Source organism: Malaclemys terrapin, chromosome 6, assembly GCF_027887155.1.
Source record: "Malaclemys terrapin pileata isolate rMalTer1 chromosome 6, rMalTer1.hap1, whole genome shotgun sequence".
Classification (NCBI taxonomy): Eukaryota; Metazoa; Chordata; order Testudines; family Emydidae; genus Malaclemys; species Malaclemys terrapin.
In genome coordinates, this window is record NC_071510.1 from 15,133,757 (window position 1) to 15,147,189 (window position 13,433).

Sequence of the window (13,433 nt, forward strand, 5' to 3'; positions counted from 1 at the left end):
CCAGTGGGAAATTTTTAGAAAGTGTCCTTAAGACCCGTAGATTCATGCTAAACAAGAGGGGTTAAAGGAGCTCGAGAAGGAAGAAGTGACTTATCTCTCTGACAATTCCACAAAATTCACCAGCTACCTTAACCCAGAATGTCACTGACTATGTATGTGATTTTCAGTCTTGTTTGAGAGAAGCCAAAGCCAGATCATCTAACTGGCACAATGACCTGCTGTCTACAATTGTACATAAAACAACCATTATTCTCAACCCCTCTGCCTCTGACAGTAACAAATAATCCCTTTGAAACTACACCAGTCAGGCCAAATATAGCCCTTATCAGCTGGGCCACTTGTGCGATAGTGGGACACAGGCCATGCAGCAGGGAAGGGGGGTGGAGCAGGGAGGAGAGAGGCCCATGGGGGGCTGGAGAGGAGGTGGAGGGCTGTCCAAGGAGAAGTGTGTTGGGGGTAGAGGAGGGTAATGGAGGGCTGGGGGGGCAGAGGAGCCCTAGGTTGGTGGGGTGTGAGGGGTGGGGGAGTAGCACAGCAGCCCTAGGGCAGTGGGGTTTGAGGAAGTGTGGGGGGAGGAGAGTGGCGCAGCAGCCCTGGGGGGGGGGGGCAGAGGTGAGGGCTGAGGCGCCCGATGAGGCGGTGGGGAGGCGACGTGAGGGGCGGCGTCGGGCACAGACGCTGCGGGGCGTGTAAGGTGGGGCGGGCGGGCGGGCTGGCCGGGGGGTGGGCGGGCCCCGGGCGGGGCTGCCTTATATGGGCCAGTGTAGGAGCCGCCTGGGAGAGCGGGGCCGGGCGCAGCAGGGTTCCTGCCGCCCCGTGGGGCATGCGGAGAGCGGCCGGGAGGGACATGAGCCCGCCGGGCACCGCAGCCCAGCGACAGCGGCGCCTGCTCCTGCTGCTGTTGCTCCAGGCCGCCCGCCCTGCGCAGGGGCAGCGGGGTAAGTGGGGCTCTGGGCGCTCCCGGTACCCAGCCCTATGGGGCTTCCCTATACACACCCACTCTCCTGTACCTACCCCCATGGGGCTCCCCTACCCACACCCACTCTCCTGTGCCCACCGCCTCTGGGCTCCCCTACCCACACCCACTGGCTTGTGCCCACCGCCTCTGGGCTCCCCCATGCACACCCACCCACTGTCTTGTACCTACCCCCTATAGGGCTCCCCTATACACACCCACTCTCTTGTACCCACCGCCTCTGGGCTCCCCCATGCACACCCACCCACTGTCTTGTACCTACCCCCTATGGGGCTCCCCTATACACACCCACTCTCTTGTACCCACCGCCTCTGGGCTCCCCTACCCACACCCACTGGCTTGTACCAACCTCCTGTGGGGCTCCCCTATGCACACCCACTCTCTTGAGCCCAGAGGTGGTGGGTACCCCCATGCACACCCACCCACTGTCTTGTACCTACCCCCTATGGGGCTCCCCCATGCACACCCACTGTCTTGTGCCTACTCCCTATGGAGCTCCTCCATGCACACCCACTGTCTTGTGCCTACCCCCTATGGAGCCCCTCTATGGGCTCCCCTGTACCTACCCCCTATGGGGCTCCCCTATGCACACCTACCCTTCCTTATACCCATGTCCTCTTGGCCCCTCTATACTCCCCCCCCCCCAACTCTCCAATGCACACCCACTCCTCCTATACTTATCCCTTCTGGAGTCTCCTGAACATTCCTACCCCTTCATATGTATCCTATAGATTCTTCCCTCAATATACACACTCTTCCAGTCCCTCTTATATATACCTCCTACTCAAACGTAGACACTTTCCCCTCAATAAAAATCCTCCCACACACCCTATACATAGCCTCTACTCAACCCTATAGAAACCTCATTGATACACCACCTCCCTTGATATACAACCTCATACCCATCTCTATTCAGTCGTGTGTCGTCCCCCACAACCTCCTTACAGACTGCATAGGTTGTCGTATACATGTTCCATATATATATGCTCCACATGGATGCTTGTTATTCATGCTCCTCATAAACCAAACAACTATACACTTGTATACACACCGCATGGCTCGCTTTAATTTGCATAATACTCTATATGGTCATGATGACTTATACAAATGTTGGCAAAGTACAAAAGAGACTCTCCCTCCTGTATTTGTCAGGCATTCATTTCTGGCAGTGTCTCCTTTACACAAAATTGTGGTAATAAGAAATAAAACTACTTCCAAACTTTTGATCACGACTCTTAACTATAATTACTCCTCCGCCCCCAGAGCATTTCTAATGTGAACATTGCTTGTTCAACTTGCTGTGGTTATTTGTGAGAGTTTAAGTGGTGGAGAGGATGAGGTCCGATAATAGAACCCCCTCCAAGCTAGTGAAGATACAGGCTGGTGGTATTGTAATAACAATATTCAGCTGCTGCCTTCAACCATAGATCTTAATGCACTTAGCCCCTTACTTGGGTAATAGACAACAGTCATCATCAGGGTAAGAGTAATTCTGTTTTTGTACCAAAATATTTTTGCAGTATCAGGCAAAACTTCATTTCAGTTACTTATTTTTAAAAAAACATAATTCCCTTTTAATTATTTTTTTAGGAGAGGGCGTGGGATGAAGGAACTTCTGAAATAGCTTAGAAATATTTAAAAAAGACTATATATTTATCTGGCTCTGCCTATATGTTACATAGGGTTATCAAAATAAATAACCCCCAAAGTTTGGCAGGGATATAAACCTTCATGCTTCATGGCCTAAGACAGCTTCTAGCCAAGGAAGTTAGGAAGAAATTCCTCCCCTGCCCCCCCTCCCCACCCCCCGCATGAAATAATTCTAGAATTGCTCACTTTAGGGTTTCTTGCATCTTTTTTTTTTTTTTTTGAAGCATCTGGTACTGGGCACTGCTTGAGACAGGATTCTAGATGGGATGGACCACTGCTTTGATCTAGTATGGCAGTACCTATTAATATTATCTCCCCACTTCCACAAAAAGCAGCAGGCAACAGTTTTCAGGTGGTTTCCCTACAAGTAAAAGGATGTTGTTTTTTAAAACAAAGTTACAGATATTTATTTAGGTTAAAGAGACGTAATTTTTCTCCTTCGCTCCTTGGTTCCAAGTCATTTTCTTTCTATTGGCTCCTTTAGTAGGACTTTAACTCTCAGCTGTGAAAGAATGTAGGTGACTTTCTGATTTGATGTTTATAATTTTGAATTGGTTGTGCTGCCACTACATACTTCTGATTCCATTGTCTTTTTCTTTGTTTTAGAAGAAAAATAATAGTTGTGTGCTAACATTTTTCTGCATTGAATTTTTTCCATTTGTAGCAAAGATGTTTTTGATAACCACAGTTCCTTTTGGAACTTACTACTGCATGAAGGATAGCTGAGGTTACTAGGATTCCTAAACAAAAATTTTATGTTATTTGTATGAGCAAATTCTCAGCATTGACTGTAATACTAATGCCAAGCTTTTAATGGAATGATCGTTCTACTGAAGATAAAACAAAAACACCTGTGCTACACTGTTCACGTGATACAGACAGTTGAGAAATGTACAGTGGGGTGGCCAGATTTCCCCTTCCAGAAGAAAATGGTCTTAGATAAATTAACCTAGGGATATTTGAATTGGAGGAGTTGTGACATTGACCATAAAGTAAAGGATTTATTTCAAGACAACGAAAATCTACATAGAGGCCATCTGCTATGTGTAATCATGTATTACAATATAGGGCCAAAATCAGGCCTGGTGTAAATTTTCCTAATTCCATCGAGAGCATGTCCTTTCATCTGGTCTATACTTAGCCCATTTTTACATTTTTTAGGGTGTAGTGGCTGTTCCAGTTTTTCAGTTTGCCTGATCTATGACTTTTGAACAGACTGGACTCTGGGGTTTCAGTACAGACCGTTGAAAAGCCTCAGCGGTTTTTAAAGTGTGATGAGAGCTGTGTTACTGATTTCCATTACTTTAAAACCATGTTCCAAGTCCTTGTGAGGTTCTTCATGCCATATAGTAAAGTACACCTCTTTTCAGAGGTGGGCAATAAATGAACATCAGTAGATGTGTTTCAGTTTGTAATGTGTTTCATAGCAGTACTTCCTTGATTTTTTTTTTTAAATATATATAGTGAACTGTTTATGTTTAGCCTTAAGACAGCTAATTATATATGTTCATGAGAGGTGGTCTCCTAATGATGTTCAAATGTATTGTATTGATCTCATTGTGTTCCAGATCTTTATGGTCCTGATCTAGCTCCTGCCGAAGCCAATGGGAATCTTCTTATTGACTTCAGTAGGGACTGGATTAAGTTTTGTATCTAGCTGCTTTCAATGGAGGTTATTGACTAGATTGAAGTGGAAAGGTGATTTTTTTTTTGAGAGAGAGAGAATATATAGACATTGTAAGGGGTGAGCAAGTGATAAAACTTTATTATCTGATACAGAGAATGAGAAAATAAGCAGTTTTATCTAATGTGACAGAAAACTGAGGAAAAAACTCCCTGTTTCTTATCAGCAGATTGAGATATTGTGGATTAGTTTTTGCTATAGCTGTTTCTAACTTAATTTAGTTTTCTAATGCACATTGGTTGCAAATGCACATTAACATGTTTTTGCTTCCCATGCTCATTTGGTTTAAAAAAAAAACCTAAATAATTTATAAAGGCCGCATCTTAGAAGTAGGAATTTTGAGGTATTTCAAAAGAATTTAAAATGTTTTTGAAATGCACTGAGTAAAAAATAAAACACTGCAGCTGAAGAGGCACTTTTTGCATAGCATGATATGGCAGTGTAGAAAACACGTGAAAAACTGGTTACATTTTTCATCCGCCTTCCTCTTGAGGCTATCTTTACATGTTTAGAAACTGTACTCAGCAATACACAGAAAACTTAATAAGAGATGTTATAATGTAATAACCTCGCGACCCCCTGAGGGGTCCCAACCCCCAGTTTGAGAACCTCTGCTGTAAGGGAATCAGTACTCGCTATGATCTCGGCCTTTCATGTAGTCAGTATAATCTGTTGCCTGTCAAAATGGCACTAAGTGGCCATTGAAGCGCCGTACTGGAAAGTTGGGAGGTACTGCCTAGATTAGAACACAACTAGAATTCAGAGGGGTTTGTCACAGTTGTGAGCGAAGATAGTTCTTTTGAGCGCCCCAGCTAATCCTGGGCAGTAGGTTTTCATGACAGCATGTACAGGAGACTCAGTCAGATCCCAGTGTATATGGTGGATAATATTAAACTGAAGTGCCTGGTATGAAGGTTTCATCAAGTTATCATAGAAAATGTATTTTTAAAATTACCCAGCTGCATATGATATAGTCATACTGAATCATTGTCAGAAAGACCCTTCAGACTTGTGTGGGGCTCTAGAGAGTTGTGTGATGCCCTAGAGGTATTAGAGGTCTCATGAAGAATCTTGTCTAATTGATTTAGTATAGAACAGACTGGATGGTTTTCAGGAGCTGTTTTACATTTTTGCTTTACTGTAGTAACGGAGCTTATGTCAGTCTGATGTTCAGGCAAGTCAAACTCATGCTGAAGCTGTATAAAAGTCTTCATTATGGTATTGTTCAAAACATCACGCAGAATACAAATGCCATGATTTAGCTTACCCTTGCAAAACTGAAATAGAAATTTACTAACCCTGGAAAAAATTACTCCTCTGTTCTGTACCATGATGATAGAGGGGAAAATAGTTTAATGACCTGTCAAAAGAAAATTACTTCTCCTGGGCAAGTAGCCCAGTAGAATTTTCGAATACTAGCCACTTATACCAGACAGTATAAACAGTAATATTATGAGGTGCTTCTGTAATACACACAATACATAACAGATTAATAAAACGCTCTGGATCTTCAGAAGAAGCTTAAGCCACCGTGCAGCTAGAGGGGTCTAAGAGAGACTATTTGGAGTATTTTTCTGAGTTCATATTTTCTCCCTATTTATGGTCAAAGTGGTGTCTGTGTGTTCGGGCAAATGAACTCCGCTAGCGAGGAGGTAGTGGACATGAGAAGCTTGCTTTAATGGCACTACAGGTTTAGTGAACATCCAGTGGCAGACATTTACAAAACTTTTCTTAAATATTACATTTATCTCCAGACTTCTTTTCCTCATCCAGATCTATTCCGCCCCCCAACAATCTTCTATTCACTGAACTTTTTGAAACTTTGCACTTTTAGAGAAAGGTAAGGGATTGACTCTGTGTACACAAATTTGCAGAGGGACAATAGGGTTGAGGTCTGTTATTTCTCACCTCTATATGTTTTGTTTATTTATTTATTTATTTAAAAACATTTTTTCTGTTAACAAGCATGGAGACAAATCCACAGTTTGAAAACTGCAAAACTAAGCATCTCTGATGGTATCTTCTAGACTGAGCACTGAGTCCCATTGGGTAGATAGAAAGATTAACATGAATATTCTATACAGAAGCCCCTGGAAATCCAAAGGATTGGGTCCCTAATCCATGAGCCTTTGGAACTCATTTACAAAACTTTTCTTAAACATTACATGACAATATTGTCTCATACTATAGAATTAGAATTTATAATCCCTATTCCATGATGAGATATCTTTGAGCTATAATGTGTCTTAATTAAAACTATCTTTAGATAGGATTTTTCCTCAAAAAGCATTTTATCAAAAAAACTGATTTAAATAAAAAAAATCCGATTTACATTTTTTTTAAATAATTGATTTTTATTCACCCTGCTTCAGAGAGAAAGGGGCTCCGTTCCCCACAGTCTCTGGTGACACTGCCCATCCGGTGAGGGAGTTTTCTCTCTGAGCGATGGACACGTGACATGACCGTTGTGTCTAGGAAAGTGACATATCCTGGAGGTCCTTTTCGAGATGGACCCCGCGCTCCAGAAAGACTCTTTTGAAAGGCCTTCCTGGTGGAGCAGGCATGAGGCTGGACTCTGACCCCACGTTCCAAGAATGAGGGCCCTTGGGAGACCATTGACAATCAAGGAAGCATAAGGACAAGTCAGACTCTTAGTGCAAGACCTCCACAGAGGAGAGGTGAAGCTCTCCCTCCTGGGACCTTGCTGCAAGGCTTCAGAAGACTACCAGGCTGTTGAACATTAAAGGTGCCCCCAAAGCTTCAAAGAAGCTCCCTGAGCACTGAAGCCGGTACAAGGTGAGCAGACCCCACCATAAAGGAGGTCACCTACATCACAGCAGTGTCAATGTTAGCCTTTTGGTACTGAGGCAGGGAGCAGTCACTGTCTGAGGTGGTACCAGTAGGAGCCTCACTCCAGCACTGGCTGCCTTATTACCTCCGACTCCAGTGCCCGAACAGCCTTTGTAGCATCACCTGGTATGCGCTACACCTCTTTGGATTATAGTACTGGCACTCTTTCGTCTGCTAGAGCCTTGGTCACTCTGGGGCTTCCTGTGCTCTGGTCAAGCCCTCTGTACGCTTATAGGGTGAGAACCACCCCTGTCAGAAAACTGCCTTCTCATTATCAGTTTTCTAAGACAGTAGTCAGTCTTCCCCAGGCGGGTCCCAGGACTCTGCATTCACAGGGTCTCCAAAGGGGACTTGGAGTACCTACCCATGACCGAGGATGCAGGATGGCACAGGTTTGACCCAGTACTGATACCGATGATTCCCATTGACGTGGACCTCTGCATCCTGTGATTCTGGCATGTGGAGCATGTGGCCTCTATGTGGGCTGCGGTTTTGTCCTGGCCCAGCCCACAAGGCACAGAATGATATATGCCAGGAAGGTGATATACACCTCTACTCGATATAACGCTGTCCTCGGGAGCCAAAAAATCTTACCACGTTATAGGTGAAACCGTGTTATGTTGAACTTGCTTTGATCCACCGGAGTACGCAGCCCTGCCCCCCCCCCCCCCCCCCCCCCCCGAGCACTGCTTTACTGCGTAATATCCAAATTCGTGTTGTATCGGGTCGTGTTATATCGAAGTAGAAGTGTAGTTAGTTTCTGAGTAAAGAAGAAATCTGCCACATCCTATTTGCATAATCAGATTGCCTCAAGGGGAAAGGAAGAGCGGGATAAATAGCTGGTGAATAAAATAAGTCTAGGAAAGAGGAATAAAATAATAAATTAGCCATTTTATAACATACGGGGCTTCAGTGTCGGTGGCAACAACATCGAAATGAGCAGATAGGAGGGACCAGATCCTGGTCATTGGATCTGAACTACCCAGCACTGGGGTCCTTGGTGGTGGTGGCGGCTAATGAGAGAACTCGCCAGGGACACCAGAAGTTGACCTCAAAGGGCAAGGAGATTAAATGCCTTGCCTTGCTCAGCCAAAAGGCATATCTACGGTAAGCCTTCAGATGAGGTTCTCCAGCTATCAGGCAGGCCTAGTAAACTCTGACCACATCAACTGGAGTGTGTTGTAATAATTTATTGACAAGATACCACATGACTGCAGGGACAAGTTCCAGTTCCAGACGATCCTTGTGGAGGGGCGTGTGGTAGCTAGAACTGTGCAATCAGCAGCCCTGGATGCCACGGATATGGCTTCTGGGGCAATGGCAACAGCAATCACCAAGCAGTGCTCCTCCTGGCTGGTCTCAGCAGCCATCGCTAGAGAACTGCAGGCAACAATTGAAGACTTATCCTTTGAAGGCTGCTCACTCTTTCACGAGAGGAGACATGAGGCGATGAAGTTCCTGCAAGACTCTACATCCAGCCTCAGATCATTGGGGATGTATGCCACAGCCTCCCAAAGGAGGCACTTCAGGTTCCACCCTTATCAGCGACACCAACAGCCGTTCTCACATTTCACACAGCCCGAGCCACCCAGCTGCAGGCAGAGATCCCCTGGGAGGAATTCTGCTACAGGATCTACTTCCCAGTCACACCACTCTCCATCGGTGCTGACCGGGCAGCAGGTTGGACATCGTGTCTGTGGACAGCACACCACTCTGCCTGTGATTCAAGACCTCCCCTCTATTTAGCAACCATCTGGCGCCTTCCAACAGGCCTGGTCTAGTATCACCTCAGACCACTGGGCCCTGGAGGTGGTCCAGAGAGTTTAGACCATTGTGTTTCTCTTCCTTCCCGCTAACCATCCCTCCTCCACATCCCCATTCAGGGACTCTTCCCAAGAATTTGCTTTTACCGGAGATGCAGACCATCCTCCCTTTCAGTGCTATAGAGGACATTCCCTCTCAGTAGAGGATTCTATTCACCTTACTTTCTTAGCCCTAAGTAAACTGGCTTGAGGGTGGGGGAGGGGGCTTTGAACAATACTGGACCCCTATGAGAACTGAACATCTGTCAAGAAGCTCAGGTTCAAGTCAGTTTCCCTTGCATCCATCATTTCTCTCCTTGGATCAGAAAGCCTGGTATGCTGCTCTTGACCTCAAGGATATGTACTTCCACACTGCGATTCACCAGGCGCACAGGCACTTTCGGAGGATTGTGTTAGACCACAGCCACTATTGATGCCAGGTGTTGCCCTTCAGGCCTCTCTTGAACACTCAGCGTATCATGGCAGAAGTTTACTTCTGTTACCCTGCACGAAAGACCCTGCTTCTGTCAGTTCCACCCAACATCCCTGCTACTTCGGAGTCTGGATGTCACGGGTGGTAGTGAAGGAACTAGGCGCGGCAGGGCAGTTTCATGGTTAGGCGAGGGAGGCAGAGACAAATGGGCCACCCTGAGGAATACAGCTGACTAGAAAATTCTCTGTTGCATGTGCACTGGAAGTGCATTTACTAACTGTGGAATATGTATAGCGAGTACACATCTCAAAGAACATCAGTTACTGTACAGGTAAGTAACCTCCTTTTTCCAGATATTGAAGTAGGCTGACTGGTCTGTAATTCCCCAGGACCTCTTTGTTCCCGTTTTTGTCCTCCTCCAGTTCTCTGGGATCTCACCCATCCTCCATGAATCCTCAAAGATAATGGCTGTTAAAGGTTCGTGAAGTCCAAAGCAGACTTTGAAGAGCTACAATGGGATCTCTCAAGCTAGGTGACTGGGTAACCAAATGGCAGATCAAATTCAATGTTGATAAATGCAAAGTAATGCACATTGGAAAACATAATCCCAATTATACATATAAAATGATGGGGTCTTTACCACTCAACAGAGAGAGAACTTGGAGTCATTGTGGATAGTTCTTTGAAAACATCCACTCAGTGTGCAATGGCAATCCAAAAAAACCCGAACAGAATGTTGGGAATCATTAAGAAAGGGATAGATAAGACAGAAAATATCATATTGCCTCTATATAAATCCATGGTGCATCCACATCTTGACTATTGCGTGCAGATGTGGTTGCCCCATCTCAAAAAAACTATATTGGAATTGGAAAAAGTTCAGTAAAGGTCAACAAAAATGATTAGGGGTATGGAACAGCTTCTATATGAGGAGAGATTAATAAGACTGGGACTTTTCAGCTTGGAAGAGAGACGACCAAGGGGGGATATGATTGAGGTCTATAAAATCATGACTGGTGAGGAGAAAGTAAATAAGGAAGTGTTATTTACTCCTTCTCATAACACAAGAACTAGAAGTTACCAAATGAAATTAATAGGCAGCAGGTTTAAAACAAAAAAAAAAAAAGGAAGTATTTCTTCACACAATGCAGTCAACTTGTGGAACTCTTTGCCAGAGGATGTTGTGAAGGCCAAGACTCTAACAGTGTTCAAAAAAGAACTAGATAAGTCCATGGAGGATATGTCCATCAATGGCTATTAGCCAGGATGGGCAGGGATGGTGTCCCTAGCCTCTGTTTACCAGAAGCTGGGAATGGGTGACAGGGGATGGATCACTTGATGATTACCTGTTCTGTTCATTCCCTCTGGGGCACCTGGCAGTGGCCACTGTCGAAAGATAGGATACTGGGCTAGAAGGACCTTTGGTCTGACCCAGTATGGTGGTTCTTATGTAATGGTTCTGAGATTGCTTCAGCTCTTTTCTTAAGTATCCTGTGGTAAATTTAATCAGACCCTGCTGACTTGTATGCAGCTAATTTACTTAAATATTCTTTAACCTGCTCTTTCTCTATTTTGGCTTATGTTTCTTCCCCCTTATTGTTAATATTGTGTTAAGTATCTGGTCACAATTTACTTTTTTAATGAAGACGGAAGTAAAATAGGTGTTAAACAACTTAGCCTTCAGGTTCATCCGTTATAAGTTCTCCTTCCCCACTAAGTAAAAGACCAACCTTCATTTTCCTTTGTCTTTCTCTTTGTCCTAATCTATTTATAAAACCTCTTCTCATTGCCTTTTATGTTCCCATCTAGGTGTAAATTATTTTGTAGCTTAGCCTTTCTGATTTTGTTCCTAAATGCTTGTAATATTCTTTTGCACTCCTTAGCAATTTCTCTGTGTTCCCACTTTTTCTTTTTTTAGGATTCCTTTTTGATTTTTCAGGTTATTAAGGAGCTGCCGGTGAATCCATATTGGCCTCTTACTATCTGTCCTTCCCATTGGGATAGTTTGCTGTTGTGCCTTTAATATTGTCTCTCTGAGAATCTGACAGCTCTCTTGAACTTCTCTACCTTACCTACCAGTTCTCAGAATTTTTTAAAGTCAGTTTTTTTAAGTCCTTTGTTCTTATTCTGCTGCTCTCACTCCTTTCTTTCCTTAATTCATGAAATCTATTGTTTTATGGTCTTTTTCACCCAAATTGCCATCAATCTTCAGTTTGGTAACCAATCCTTCCTTGTTAGTCAGAATCAAGTCTAAAATGTCTGTGCCCCTGGTTACCTCGTCCACCTTCTGAAACAAAAAGTAATACAGTTCTATGGATTAATTGTGTAACATGACTGGTTTGTACAACTTGGTTTAAATGTGAAACTCATAAACATTATTAACTGGATTGTGCCAACTAGTCTCATTTAGCAATGTCTACATACTGCCATGTTCCTCGATGTTCAGTTCATTTTCATTTCTCCCCGTTTTCTTAGTCTGGGCCGTTTATAATGGGCCAAAGTTTTGCTTCAAACCAGGTTATGATATGGGACTTAATTTCAATTCAAAGGAATCAATTTAAAGTTTCATCTATTTATTAAACTCTAAATGCTGCCTTCCCCGGGCACTGAGCTGATCCACAAACTAAATTTTTGGCATTTTTTTGTATTTATTTTCTTTAAGCTGCAACAAATAGTTCAGTCCCAGATGTCTGTGCCACTTGCCATACTAACGCCATGTGTCAGCAAAAAGAAGGCAAAAACGTCTGCATCTGTAACTATGGATTTGTGGGTAATGGGAGGACTTATTGTCAAGGTAGGCTATGATTTATGAATGTGTGCAATTGCTAACAATCCATGGTCTGTTACTGCGCAGCAAGCCAGGGTATAAATCTACAATACTCTAGCCTGCCCCACACTAAGGCCTGGTCTACACTGGAGGGAGGATCCATCTAAGTTACGCAACTTCAGCTACGTACTTATATCTACTTACCGCGGTGTCTTCAATGTGGTAAGTTGACAGCTGACACTCTCCCATCGATTCTGCCTGCTCCTCTCGCTCTGTTGGAGTACCAGAGTCAACAGGACAGTGCTCGGCGGTTGATTTATTGTGTCTAGACTAGCCACGATAAATCAACCCCCGTTGGATCGATCGCTGCTCGTCGATCCAACGGGTAATGTAGACATGCCCTAAGTGGCCGGGTGGACTCTGCTACAAGGCACTAAATGTTCTGCAGTGTACTTTGGCAAACTGCTGTGCAGTCAAAGTGCACTGGGAAACTTTCTGTGTGTGGCAGCATGGGCTACAAGGCCAGTTAATGTGCAGCAGGCTAAAGCGCTATAGGTTTAAACTCTGGGTTGCCAAACATGAACAAACAATGTAGACAAGCCCTTACCAAAATATCTGGTCCTGGATGATGACACCAAGTTCTTAGAATAAGACCTATGTTTATACCTGACAGTCGCTCCAAAACCAAGAATGCCGACAGATTCTTTTTTCACATCTGTTAACAATGGCAGGGGGTGGGGAACGTTGGGTTGGATTTCATTAATTGCATTTAAAAGAAGTGATGATTTGTAGCCAGTAAACTATCAAAACAAATACTGGTGATAGTGTGTTTACCTCGTTTTTTAAATTCTAAGACGTTTGACTTGGGGACTGTCAACTAAGACTTGATCCAAAATCTGTTTTGAAAAAAAAAAAAAAAAAAAAAAAATTTCACAAAACCTAAAGACATTATAAATGTTTACATGATTGTTTAAAAAAATATAATTTCAGTGGAAATTTAAAAACAAATATTCCCATTCATCATTAGCATCCCAATCATTACTTCACCGAGAACCAGAAAATGAAACTGACTATAAACAAAATTGAGATGGATTTTACAGATTTTTCCAGTTCTAATATTCATAGGTAGTATTAATAACATGTTATTTGTTTCCAATATATAATTATTAAGTTGGCATTATTTCTTTAATATTTGCAGTGTTGTTGTAGCTGCGTTGGTCCCAGGATGTTAGAGAGACAAGGTAGGTAGGATAATATCTTTTATTGGACCA

General features: G+C 43.7%; 1 protein-coding gene across 1 annotated transcript in view; it reads left to right on the top strand.

The window, feature by feature from the left end:
- The first annotated feature begins 790 nt into the window (after window positions 1-790).
- The window catches only part of SUSD1 (sushi domain containing 1), a 92,637-nt gene continuing 79,994 nt past the window's right edge, over window positions 791-13,433 (top strand). The window contains exons 1-2 of the mRNA XM_054032978.1: window positions 791-938; window positions 12,058-12,189. Of these exons, the coding sequence (XP_053888953.1) occupies window positions 824-938; window positions 12,058-12,189 (247 nt within the window). The 5' untranslated portion in view covers window positions 791-823. The remainder of the gene's footprint in view (window positions 939-12,057; window positions 12,190-13,433) is intronic.